At 38.5% G+C, this 12,895-nt stretch overlaps 1 protein-coding gene across 4 annotated transcripts in view; it reads left to right on the top strand.

Moving 5' to 3' along the window:
• Window positions 1-12,895, top strand: part of TENM3 (teneurin transmembrane protein 3) — a 304,193-nt gene that overhangs the window by 180,329 nt on the left and 110,969 nt on the right. For all 4 annotated transcript variants that reach the window (XM_065736567.1, XM_065736566.1, XM_065736565.1 and 1 more), the window contains one exon: window positions 11,350-11,588. In XM_065736567.1, the coding sequence (XP_065592639.1) occupies window positions 11,350-11,588 (239 nt within the window). The remainder of the gene's footprint in view (window positions 1-11,349; window positions 11,589-12,895) is intronic.

Here is a 12,895-nt window from a genome sequence, read left to right as displayed (position 1 = left end):
AAAAGGCCAGATAGTTACAAAGCCACAGTGAACTAGATTGAATTAAGAAATCAGGAGCGCAGAGTAGGGTGAGAAATCTTGATGTGTCTGGGCAGAAGAGGAGTAGGTGTAGCTATATAAATGGGTAAGATGGATTAGTTCAGAAGAACAAATTATTTGGTGGGGCAAGGTAAATGCTGTAGCATTAGGGACTAAGTAGGGTGAGAACTAAGATTATTAGATTTCCTTTACTGTTTGTTAGTGCTTATGAAATCCCTTTGAATAGCATGTACCTCATCACCTGTAGGACTGTCTCAGCATGATGTGAAGCCTTGGCTGATGGTATATACTCTCATAGAATAGGAATGATGAGACTCAAGACTTTCTGTCAGTGGTGTTCTTAGTCAGTAAGAAGCTTTTCAATGCAATCTCTGAATTTTCTTCCAAATTAAACAAACAAACAACAACAACAAACATTTCAATAGTAAGTTTGGTAAAAGACCATGAAGATAAGCATATAGCAAGTTACAGTGTTAAAAACTAACATCTTTCTACAGCTACGTGCTTGCAGTTGAGCCTACCATCTCAATCAGTGTAACTTAGGTTGAACTAGGAATGAACTTCAACAGATTCTGCAGATTCTTTCTGTCACAATCAGATAAGTAAGAGAATATTACCAAGTATCATGACAAAGCAAAGAGCTGGATGACTTTATAACATTGGTGTCCAAGGTCCTAGTTAATGTTGGTTGTGCACTGACAAGTCCATCTCCAAAAAGACATCAGTGGAAATGAATACTATTAAAGGGAAAGCTGTCACCCTGCCTGAGCACAAGGTCTGGTCCTCTTCCTTGCTGATTATCTGAATGGTGATCTCTCAAGTCTTTATGCAGGTTTTGGTGTTTTGCATGTAAGAGAATGTGCAAGTTATTAGCTCCCACCAAGGGCCTAGAAAATAGGAGTGATAGGTTCATCACATGTATGCGTAGAGTTGCTAGGTTGGTTGTAGTGACTCTAACTCAGAGGTTGTGGCAGTGCTGTCACTTCAGTGACGTGAATCTGGCTGTTTGAGTGACTGCTGGTAACATAGTAGTGGCAACACAGAGTTCAGCACAGATTATCTCAGGCTCTGAATTGCAAGGCAGCCACAGCTATGGACATCCATAAGAGACCTGAGATTCACAAATCCATAATGATGGAAACTTCAGCCTGTCTTCAGCTTGAGGCAAAATCAGATCCTTTCAGCCACTGGCAGAATAATATTTCACTTCTTTAACTTCTCTCTTAAATGTCCAGTAGCCCAGTCAAGTCTTCGTACCGTGGATTAAATTTCAACCTTCGTTTCAGCTTCAGGATTAAACTGTTAGATAAATAAATATCATAGTTCTGAGATTCTCTCTTAAACTGTATCTGCTTTTTTGAAATTGTTTCAGTGTGTATTTCAAGGCATTTGCTGCAATTACTTTCTCAGATTACTAGAGACAGCAAGGATAGTGAAAGAGATTGGATAAGTACTAGTGTTGTGCTTTCTTCTTTGACTATCTTTTTTCTCCAGAAAGCTTAGTTTATTCAGTGTTCAAGAAAGGAACTGGCTGATATTAGAGTACTCCAACTCAGAGACCACTGTCTCTCTCTCTCTCTCTGTCTCAGTTGGGATATGATTCCAGAAGAGCAGAGAACAAGATGAAGAACTGTTATATAAATCCTTATGTTCACTTGAGCAGTCCTCAGTGTAAAATTCAAATTCTTTCTTTTACCCTCCCATTCTTTGGAGAGATGGGAATTGGAGTAGCACAGGCATGGCTGAGCTGAGCTGTGGTTGGGACATTCCTTCAGCCTCCCCACACCATCAGGGCTGCAGCTCTGTTGCAAGCACACACCGATTGCTCAGCACCAGCAGAACCCCTCAGTGTGTCATCAGTGGTGTCTGGGCTGAAACCAGGACAGGGAGGTGGCAGCAGAGGAAGCAGTCTGACAATTTGGCTTCTGACATGGAAGTGTGGATGAAGCAAAGGGGTGAAATTGAATTCCTCCATGCAGAAAAATTGCACCCATTGACATTCATCAATGCTTGCTGAACATTTCTGGAGACCAAACAGTGGATGTGAGTGCAGTGATGCAGTGGGTGGTGCATTTCACGGTGGCAACAGTGACAGTCATTCACGTCTGCTGGTGCAGATTCTTGTAAGCACAGGTTCTTGTTCATCAGGTGAAAATGACTATGAAAAGTCATGTTTTGTTGCTGCAAATTTACTCTATTTGATAGTGTTATTGTGCTCTTTTTATCAATTGTTGTTAGCAGCAACTGTTGCAGATGTGGCCCAAAAAGTTGTTCTTCACTCAGTGTGGCCCAGACAAGCCAAAAAGGGACACCCATGGGTAGCACAAGTACTGTCATTATTCAGAAATTCAGGAAGGGAGGGTGTCAAGTCTGTTCCCTGCAGCTTGTCTCCCCTTCTGAAGTGAGCATCAGCAACAATGACAGTGGCCACATTACTTACTGTAACCTAGGTGGAAATCAGTGTGAATGTTTAACTTTTAAGAAACCCAGAAGAAGCTTGTAAGGAGAATAGAATCAATTTATATTGCTTGAGCAATATGTGAATCTAGTTTCGCTCTCTTCTGGAAGGCAAGTAATGGAACTACACTGCAGAGAAGAAAATGAGTAACTAAAACTGTGCCAGCTTTCTTTGTTTGCCCAGCCAGCATCATTGCATCTGACTCCCTTGCTCTCTTCTGCAAGCAAAGTGCAGCTTAGCATTGTTTGTTTCCCTTGCTCATTTTCACAGAGTGCAGCACAGCATAGAGGAGCACGAAAGAGCAGACTCCAAACAGCCTGGTTATTCTGATTCTTTTGATTATAAACATGCATATATATATGTATATATATATATCACAGTGAAGTGAAACTCTCTTTCTCAGGAGAGAGGTATCTGCCCTAATCTGAATTTGGAAGAATTATTAATAGGATTTTTACAAGCACTAGGTGCGTACTATAGCACTATATTCTTATTTATGCCACTGAGAAGGTGAGCACATCCAAAAGAGAAGTATTCCTGGACTCATGAAGATAAGTTTTGGGCTGCAGTTCACCATGTCCCATTGGCTTTCACAGCTGATTGAGGTGCACTCTAGTGTCTGGGTTGGTGTTTGATGTTTCTGCTGCTTGAGTTTTCCAATCTTTCTGTGGCAGCAGTCATCAATGGAGCAGTAACCTGACAGGGGTCAGATGTGGAAGAACACTCAAAAATGAAGGAAGACTCCCTCAGTCATCATAGTACTTTTTCTTTCTTGGTTTCCAGTGTTTAGTTTGTAAGGAAAGCAGGTTCTCAGTGTAAACCCAGCCAAATTCAAGCTGGTGTTACCATGTGCAAAGTGTTTCTCTGAAAGATTTGAATAAACTGTTAGAAGAGGCTTATCTCCAGTTCCCACAGATGTTTCCTCTGTTTTTGCATATGGATAATAGTTTTCTTTCTTTCTGTCTTTCTCCCAAACTTTGATTATCATTTGATCTGGTATGATCCTGGAGCTTTTTCCTGGGGTTATGGTAGTATTAATATTGTCTCTGAAGAAACAGAAATTCACTTTTTTTTTGCTATACTTTTTTATTGCAACTCTGCAGAGAAGATACGATGTGAATTTGTCTTAGTTTGATGTAGTTTCTGGACTGGCTTGGATTTACATTAAATGCAGTCATATGGTTCTGTGAAAGTCAATCATAAAGTGGTGCTGAGGGCAAACATCACTCACTACAAGGTTTCATCTCAGACAGTTGTTAACAGAAGATGAAGACAGGCATAAAGTGCTCACAGAGAAACAAAAATCCAATTCCTTGTGGAGCCTACTGGGAATGCTGATCTCATGCATCAGTGAACTAGAGTTCATATGAGACCTAGCCAGTAATTTCTGTTATCTCTTTTACATCTTCCCTGTAACGTCATTCAGCAGAGATTAATCTTCTCATTCCATCTGTTTCTTCAACTCAGTGCAAGGAATCAGTTTTATCGATGTGATCTATCCATTAGTGAACCAGGCAGAGCTCTCTAATGTCAAATGGCAGGTGAGGGTCATGGTCTCACTCAGAGAATCCAGATCCATCCAGTGTGTGAGAAGGGTCTGACAAGGCAGAGAACAAACCAGCCAGTAGATGCAGTGCAAATGATTGATTGCAATTTCAGACCACTGTTTTCTTTTCCTCTGGTTAATGGTTTTCTGCATGTTCTGACAGCTAATGTATCTGGTAGGGTTTTTGTACACAAAGAAAGAGCATGGTGTTTCATTCCTGGGAGGGAGAAAATCAGCTCGTTTGGATTAAAGAAAGTCAAGGAGAGATAAACACAAAATCTTACATGGTAGAGTTGGATCAAGCTAAGATATCTGCAGCTAGATGCAGCCATACTCTTTTGGAGTTAATTCCTTAAGATTCGTTGATTTCTTTGAATGAAAGTGGCAAATGGAGCACTGCGTCTTCACAGAGATAGATGCGTGCTATCTCTGTTTGTGTCAGGAAGGCAGCATTCAAGATAGAGAACGAGAGCTTCCACACCTCAAAAGTGTCTGCTATCTCTCTTGTCTGTGCCCTTTGGAACCATTAGAAAAAAAGGAAAAAAAAAAATATATGCTGTAGCTTCCCATCTGTCTTGCTAGCTTACATTGACTTCATAGTGCTGCCAAAGTTTTATACAAAGAGCTCCTACGCTTTCAAATGTGGAATTGCCTCTGTTTCCCAGAAGGAGAATTATGAACTGGGACCATTTTTAGATAAAACTTGCTGTTCTATTTTTTGTTCAGGTTAACAATCATCACAGCTGTATTCCAAATAGATTAATTGCAGTTTTTATTCTAATACATTCGGTAATACCGTGTATGAAATTCAGTAATACCGTTATATGAAATGTCAAAATCAGGCCATTAGGAGTACTTTCCCTTTCTGTGCAGTAAAGTCATATGTCCTGAAGTACTGGTCCTGAAAGGCACACCACCAAACCGTAATTTCTCTAAAATTTATATTTCTCTCAGCTTGCCTTCACTTGAAGTTTCAACAGAAGTTTTTTCCACCACGTGAGAATATCAGAATATGATTGATGTGTTCCCGCCTTTAGTTCAGTGTATCTAGGTTCAGATACACTGTATCGTGCCTCAGGGCAAACCCAGTGTAACAGACTGAGGAAGTCATCAGAACAGTTAAAAACATTTACCTCAGCTTGCTTGCAAATTTATTTCTTCATATGATGATGTCCACAGATTCAACACTCTGTAGAGGTGAATAGTTGTTTTTTAATGGAAGGAGATATTGGCAGGCTTGAGTTAAGATTTGAGGGAAGATCAGCTTTTGCTCCGTGGTGTTAAAATTGGTGTGAGCATTTCACTAAGCTGTTAACTTGTGATTATAGAAGACAAAATGACTTCTTTCTTGACTGGAAATGTTGAGTACAGCGTAGTAACTGTGTGGTCCAACAGTAAGCTCCTACAGTGGCAATAGCTTTTTATGTCCAGGTTTTTTCTCAAATCAGGAAAAGATCAAAGGAGTCAAAGTTACTAGATTGGTGGCCTTGTTTTTCACACAAAATAAGATTTCAGGGACTCGCAGATACACACGAATTTGGAGATCTGTTGGTACTGAGAGGTAAAAGAATCATATCCAAAAATGAACTTTAGGGAAGTGTTTTCTTTCTTCTTTTACCTCACCACAAGTCAGTTTCTGTTGTCTTCCAGTGTCAGTTTTGTTGTATTCTGACCAAAACAGCAGGTATCTGAAAATAGCTTTCCTCAACTCCACAGTTGCTTTTTCCTGACCCATAGAAAGCCTAAATCTATCTTATTTTGCTTTAAGCAATTACTTTTTAATATCTTCATATGTTCTACTCTTGAAATAAAATGAATCAAAGAGTAATTTTATAAAAATGTTGTTTTCATGTACCGTAGGGCAAACACTACAGACTCATTATAAAAGAACAAGGGAACGATCGGTTGAATTTAAATTGAAATTGATGGAAGAAAACAGATTTTGACACAATGCGTGTTTAGCCTACACAGCAGAATACCACAAGATTTCAGCAGGAGCCTGAGTTTGGACACTTTAGAGACAGTGAACTACTGCTGGATAAGTTGTTTGGAAGACTATTTCTGCAGTTTTTATTTGTCTCTTCTAGACAGGATGTTGTCCCTGGTGATCTACCCTTCTGTAGTAAGGCTTATTTCTACTTATTTGGTTACCATTAAATACATAACTGTTCTTTGTCAAGTAAGATTATCTTTCTTCCATACAATTTTTTGGAGCCAAATGATGCGGTTGTGTTACCACTGTGCTCGTGAGAATCCTCCCCATACACTGTTTTTTTAGCCAGAGACCATTTCTAATTACCAGGAAAGGGAGAATTTCTAAGACAGAAGAATGACTTCTGCAGTGCAATCTTCTGAGCATTAGATCTTTCCTACTTTAGTGGTCTGTAATGATCAGAAGATCCACATATAATTAAGACCATCATGAAAATGGTAGAACGCTATTTAAGACACTATAGAATGCAGCACTGCAAGACAACCTCAGTCTGTGCTGATATCTTGTATGCACTGACACCATGTATTTATTTATTTTTTTCTGATCACAGTGGAGTCTTTCTGTTCAGAAATATGACCAAACGAATTGATTTTTTTTTTCCATTCCAGTTCCTTTAAGTGCTAATAGTTCATGATAATACACAAAGTTCAAATATAAGGGAGGGAAGGATTTGTGTTTTGTAAGGATGTATGGTCTAAATATGGTTTTATTCTGGGTTGAAGATATTCTGTCCCTTTAGGTGAGGAGTGTTTTGTTTTTGTGTATTCATAAAGCCCAGCCACGCTGACCTTTATCCTGCAACAGCAGTTTCCTGGTCACTGTCATAATCTAAATAACACCACTACAAAAAAAAAAAAACAAAAAAAAACATATATATATATATCATGGTAATAAAACATGATGCATGTTCTGACATGCTTAGAGGATTTCACTGGAGCTTCTTCACATTTCCTTGTTTAGTACTAACTTATTATGTTGTGACATATTTGCCATGAGATTCTGCACTCACTTGGTATTGCTATGTAATATATGCTAATACAAAACTAAAATGGTGCCAAGAAAGCTGCTGGAAAGAGTGAGGTTGACTCTTTCATACCTTTCAAATGTCTGCAAAGCATTCTATATATGATGTCCAAAACCAGAAAAATCACAGCTGCAAATCACCTTTTGGAAGTTTAATCAATCTCAATCTAAGCTAAAAAAAAAAAAAAAAAAAAAAAAAAAAAAAAAGTCACATATCTAATGTAGATGTTATGTTACAAATGATAAAAGTATTCAGTAACTCTTTAAAGTTTGAGAGCAACTTGTTTTAAGGTAATATAGAATAGTTCTTTTTGTCACAGATACTTTTTGGTAAAATGTCTGAGATTATGGTGTTCTGGAATTTAGAGTCTTCCAGATGTGTTTACATAATACTGCATTCATTAGTGTAGAGTATCTGTTTTTTTATGAACTGGGGTTAAAAGTCTTTGTCACAAAGTTATTCTAAATTGTATTTCTATTGCTGGACACTGTGCTACCTTATTTCATCAGTGTTTGGGTTTAGGGTTTGAGCCTCCTTGTCCTTGAATGGTTTTGCAATCCATCTCCATTTCTCAGAGGCCACAGCCTTAATGTAATCTTTCTGCCCAACTCCTGGGTTTTTTATCACTTTCTTCCCATCCCACTTTTCTATTTTCTGAATTTAGTAGAGGTTACTTCAATTTTAGTTTCCACTGAGGAAGTGGCAGCAGAGAGAAAATCTTATTTGGTGTGAATTCTCCACCCAGCTTGAGGAGGGAAAAAAAAATTGTATGTACCAGTCTCTGGTACTGAGTTAAATTAAAAGCATGATAATTTTATTTTTATTCAGAAGCTTCTGTCTTCTTTTAGTTTCTGTCTCTTAAGAGAGGAAAGTTAAGCACAATGCCTGCCATTTGTGAAACAAGGTGACTTCCCAGCTATCTTTGCAAGCGATTATTAGTTATGTGAAAACTTTGTATAACTTTTAGGTACAAAATTCTTTCCCTCTAAAATGTTAAGATTAGCTGCACTTTTTAATAGAAGTAGATACAAAATTAGTAGACAGAAGTATATATTGAATAAACATAGAAGTGGAAGATTATTTGCTTCAATAAGTGAATTATTTAATAATGGCAGAACTACCTGGTCTTGTAGAATATTTGCAGGATTCAATGGAATTTTGTACTCTAAAGCTTTAATAAAATATTCAAAGTGCTGCTTACAGAGGATCTAGCAAGTGCTTGTTAAATGATCAGTTTTGAATGGAAGGATATGCTCTTACAGATGCCGTAAGCTCCCTATGAGATTAAATGCAATGTAATTGGTGGCAAGTCAGTGTCTGGTCAAATAGTGCAAACAGTTTAGGCTTTAAAAAATAGCTACTTGAGTACCATGGTTTGAAAAGACAAGATAAATGGATATACAGATAATTAAAATCATTTGCAGATAGATTATATTTCAAGAGGATAAGGAATTTCAGCATTATCTGGAAGCAGCCTGGATTTATTGTCCGATACCGCATCTTTCTGCGTGTCTGTCTCTCAGGATCATGGTTCAGAGAGGCAGGCAAGATATGCAAGCCTGATAGCATTGCACTTTAAATACTGTTCACTCTGAGTTAATGAAGCAGGGGAGTACTCCTCTGACAACTTTGTTAGTAACCTCACTGACTAGTAAGAGAGAAATCCAAACAAATTTTCTTTACCCAGAGGAAGATGCTAGTTGTTTTGTTTCTTCTTTTTTTTTTTTTTTTTTTTTTTTTTTGGTCTTTTACTCTCTCTGGATTTTTCCCCCAGCAGCCTCCAGCTAGCCAGTACAACCACTCTGCCAGTGTATTAACATGATTCAAAGCAATGAAGGAATAGCTTGAAGTGAGGAGTCATGCCGTGTGCTACGTTAGGACTGCACACTGCTGTATGCACATATAAAAGTTAGAATTTTCTTTCATTGCCTAGGTGCCTGAGGTGGACTGTCAGAGCTGTGACAGCTCACACCACCACAGATATGGGGCCATCTCCCGGATTTATCTACGGGATTAACTCCTCAAAAGCTTTGAGAATATGGATTACAGTGTCTAGTAGGTTATGCTGTACCAACATCTCAGCTCTCACTTTCTCAGAGGGGAAAAAAAGCAAATCAGAGGCTGATGGTTTTGTTGCATTATTTTATTAAAGCTGGGACTGGATGGGGCTCCATACAGGTGATCATATGATGCATGTTTCCATTTTCAGTCCGTTGAGCCTAACAGTGAGAAAGGGGGATGTTAAAATCACAGGTTGGGCAGGCAACTTCCAGTTTTTAACATGGTAGCTGATATTTAGAAGAACGATTACTGTATCTGCTGAATGGCTTCCATTCAGTCCCCCAAAGCAGTATTCATTACATACTGATAAGGAAACAGTTTTCTTTCTGTTAGTTGTTATCCTGGGATCTATGCAGATGAACCTGGAGATACCTTTTACCGTGTGTAGCTTGAAATGAAAGAGCAGTAAAGGTCAAGTGGATAAGACTCTTTATCAGGACTTAATGAATCTACATGCTTCCGTGAGTCTGTAAAATCAAAGTAACGGTTCCAAGGTGAAACACCCTTTACGTTGGGCTAAGCATTGTTGTTTTTTATGTTTACTGCTTAGAAAATGTCACAACTTGTAATGAAGTACTGTCTTAGGGAAGATTTAAATCACAGGGGCATTGTCTTTTGAAATCATTAGTAATCCTCCTTGCTCAGAAGCTTAGAAAAACTTCCGTGTACTGTTGTGCATCAGTAGATCTAATATATATCCGTTTCTTCTGCCAGCAAGTTTCATATTGTTCCAAATGAAGTAACCTGCATGTAGAATATTTCATGGCGTTACTTGTGATGCAAATATTTTCAAGGTGGGGGCTTATGCCATTATGTTCAAATTCATCAAATTCATAGCAAACTGTTTATCTGCTGCTGTTATTTCTCTCATGCTGCACTGTGGCAGATTAATTTCCAGTGTCTCCACAGCATGATGAAGTCACTGTACCAGTATAGGTTGATACGTTATTATCCAAGGATCCAGACATGGGCCCTGGAGGTTGAAAGTGCTGCCAGCAGAGAGGCACTCCTGGTGAGCCTGATGTCTGGGGGTTTAGCTAGAGGGCCTTTTCCTCCAAAGGTAGATGACATTGTGCTAGAGCCTCTGACCCATGCCATGTAGGTGGCATGCGATAGACAAAAACGGCACAGACGTGCCCTACTTGGCTTCAGGAGGACCTGCTTGTCAGCAGTTCATGAGTGTCTCTTACCTATTCAAAAATGCAAACTCCTGTGGAGTTCTGTTTAGCTGCTTCTGCACTTGGTAAGTTCAAAATTCTCCACAGTGGACTTTCATACAATATTTGTCTAGAACATATCCACTTTGCAAAGCCTAATTGCTCAAGGGAAAGCCTTACACAGCAGAGTTGCCAATGTAACAAATCAGTGGAAAAAGCCCTGGTGCCAAGATCTTTGGTTTGAGTTTTGTTGTTCATGGAGTTGTTCACATGTGCCTGGAGAAAAACTGCAGGTAGTATATGCCTATATGGTGTGCTTCCTTTTAGAGTCTCTTCCACCACAATTGTGGTAGTGTGAACTGAAATAAAATGTAGGTAAATGGAAGGAGTAGTATTTCATGGAGAAAATTTAATTTAAATTAAGCTTCTAATTTCTAATTTTGGCTGGGGTTCACTCTGGGCACCTACTAAATACATGTTTTTAGATTACTTTTCAGGCTGTAACTGGCTGCTGTGTCCATAAATGAGATCTTGATAGGGGAGGATTATGTGTGAGGAGATACAGGTTAGTGAGCTATGTAGTTATAACACAAAGAACATCTTTTAACTGACCAATTTTGGGCAAAATTCTCAGAAGTTTATGTGAGAGATTGCTGTTTTCTTTGTAATTGACCCAGGAGAATGTGATGAGTAGTGTGGGCTACAGTCAGACTGCATAATATTGACTTTTTAATGGAGTTCCCTGTAGTCTGTAGTTGAGGCCAACAAAAATAAACAGCAGCATAAAGCCTGTCCTTACTTGTTGGATAAACTGTGAGATACCTTCCCTCTGGTAGTACTGTTTCCTGTCTGTGTAACAGTGTATCACTAATGTTTTGGGGGCTTTTTATTCTGATCTTCAAGTGAAAGTGCCTCTTTAAAGTGCAAATTCTGTGACCAGTATTGCTGTTGTGATCCTTTGCAGACTGGATGCTCTTAAACAATACATGACATTAAGCAAAAACAGTATGACTGCCTGTATTCCAGCTTAATTTACTTCTCTACTTTACCATACACTCTTTCCTTCCACAGGCATTTCCTATTCAAAACAGGAACAGGGACCACACCGCTGTTCAGTACTGCAACGCCAGGGTACACAATGGCATCCGGCTCTGTTTATTCCCCTCCTACTCGGCCACTACCTAGGAACACTCTGTCCAGAAGTGCTTTTAAATTCAAGAAGTCTTCGAAGTACTGTAGCTGGAAATGTACTGCTCTCTGTGCTGTAGGGGTCTCAGTGCTGCTGGCAATACTGCTGTCCTACTTCATAGGTGAGTTCCTTTACTTTATGATAGCTGTCATCATAAACAAGGGTGTTGGATAGACTGTCCCATATTAACCTTCATGTATAGCAAAGCTTTTGTTAACAGTAAAAACCACAACAATGACTTAATGAGAACTCCTAGTTCTTCTGAGATAGTAGAAAATCTGAATACTTTTAAAGTATTTTGTGACACAGTAGCAGTAGAACTAACTTCAAAGTAGTATTTGAATTGCAATTAAGCTTTCTGGTGTCTAGTTCTTACAAACGTATCTATAAAATGAAGGCTGTAAAGTATTCTAACAAAACACAACTTGCAGCATGCCCGTGGAACTCTTTTCCTCTCATTTTGCATTAGATACAAGCAATGAAGCATTTAGAAATTCTAATTTTCCCTTATTTCATTATTATACACATGTATATAGCATAATATAATACATACTTTGCATGTAGAGCTAGAGCAGAAGCGTGATATAGACTTTGGTTGAGAGGTAGAGAAAATTATTGTCTAGGACAACATGCAGAGAAGGAGGCTTCTTCCTCCTTCACAGTATTTTTTTTTTTAATTTCTGTTTTCTCTGGGTTTTAAATACTCTACATGATTTATTTTATTTCTTCATTACTGTATTTAATAATTTCATAAATGCTTGCTATTAATATTATATAATTTGAGTTTTAGGTAGTTAATTGCTAAACTGTGAGGAAAACGTGGTTGATTTCTGTATGGGAACAGAACAGGCTTTTTAATGTGCATGCATCTTCTTCCGTGGCTTTGTCCAGCTTTCATATTTTCTTACCTCTGAGTCTTTAAATGGTCTTCAAAGACTTTTTTTTAACTGAATTGTTAACTGTATTTGCTTAAACTTCTAATTATGTTAATAAAAGCATAAGGGTCTGATTTTTATAAGGCACTGCTTGCGCTGAAATTCAGAGTCCTAGGAAGTCAAGGAAAGAAAATAGAAATGAGAAGAGTCAATCTCTCCTTTTCTCCTTCATTTTAACATCTGGGTAAATTAATAACAAAGCCTAGAAGGCCCTGTGATCCTTAAATCTTCGTTGCCTTTGTTGAAATAGGCTTTCTACATTTCAATCCAGGGCAGAGCATAAGCTGTATAAAGCCTTTGAAGTAGTTCTTTCTGGGCTGAAGCTTCTGTGAACAATGCAAGAAACTGGGTTGCTGAGTAGCTGGAGAAATTCCTCCGTGCCATGGCAAAGCGGAGCTCCAGGAGCACCCTTTCAACTCAGCTGTGAAACCCCTAAGTACTAAATGCATGTATACAAATGTAGGGCATGCCACTACTGCCCAGTCATTTTTCA

Source organism: Cyrtonyx montezumae, unplaced genomic scaffold (assembly GCF_038088225.1).
Source record: "Cyrtonyx montezumae isolate F1298 unplaced genomic scaffold, pur_monq_1.0 scaffold_2, whole genome shotgun sequence".
Classification (NCBI taxonomy): Eukaryota; Metazoa; Chordata; class Aves; order Galliformes; family Odontophoridae; genus Cyrtonyx; species Cyrtonyx montezumae.
This window is presented reverse-complemented; position numbering and strand designations above follow the sequence as displayed.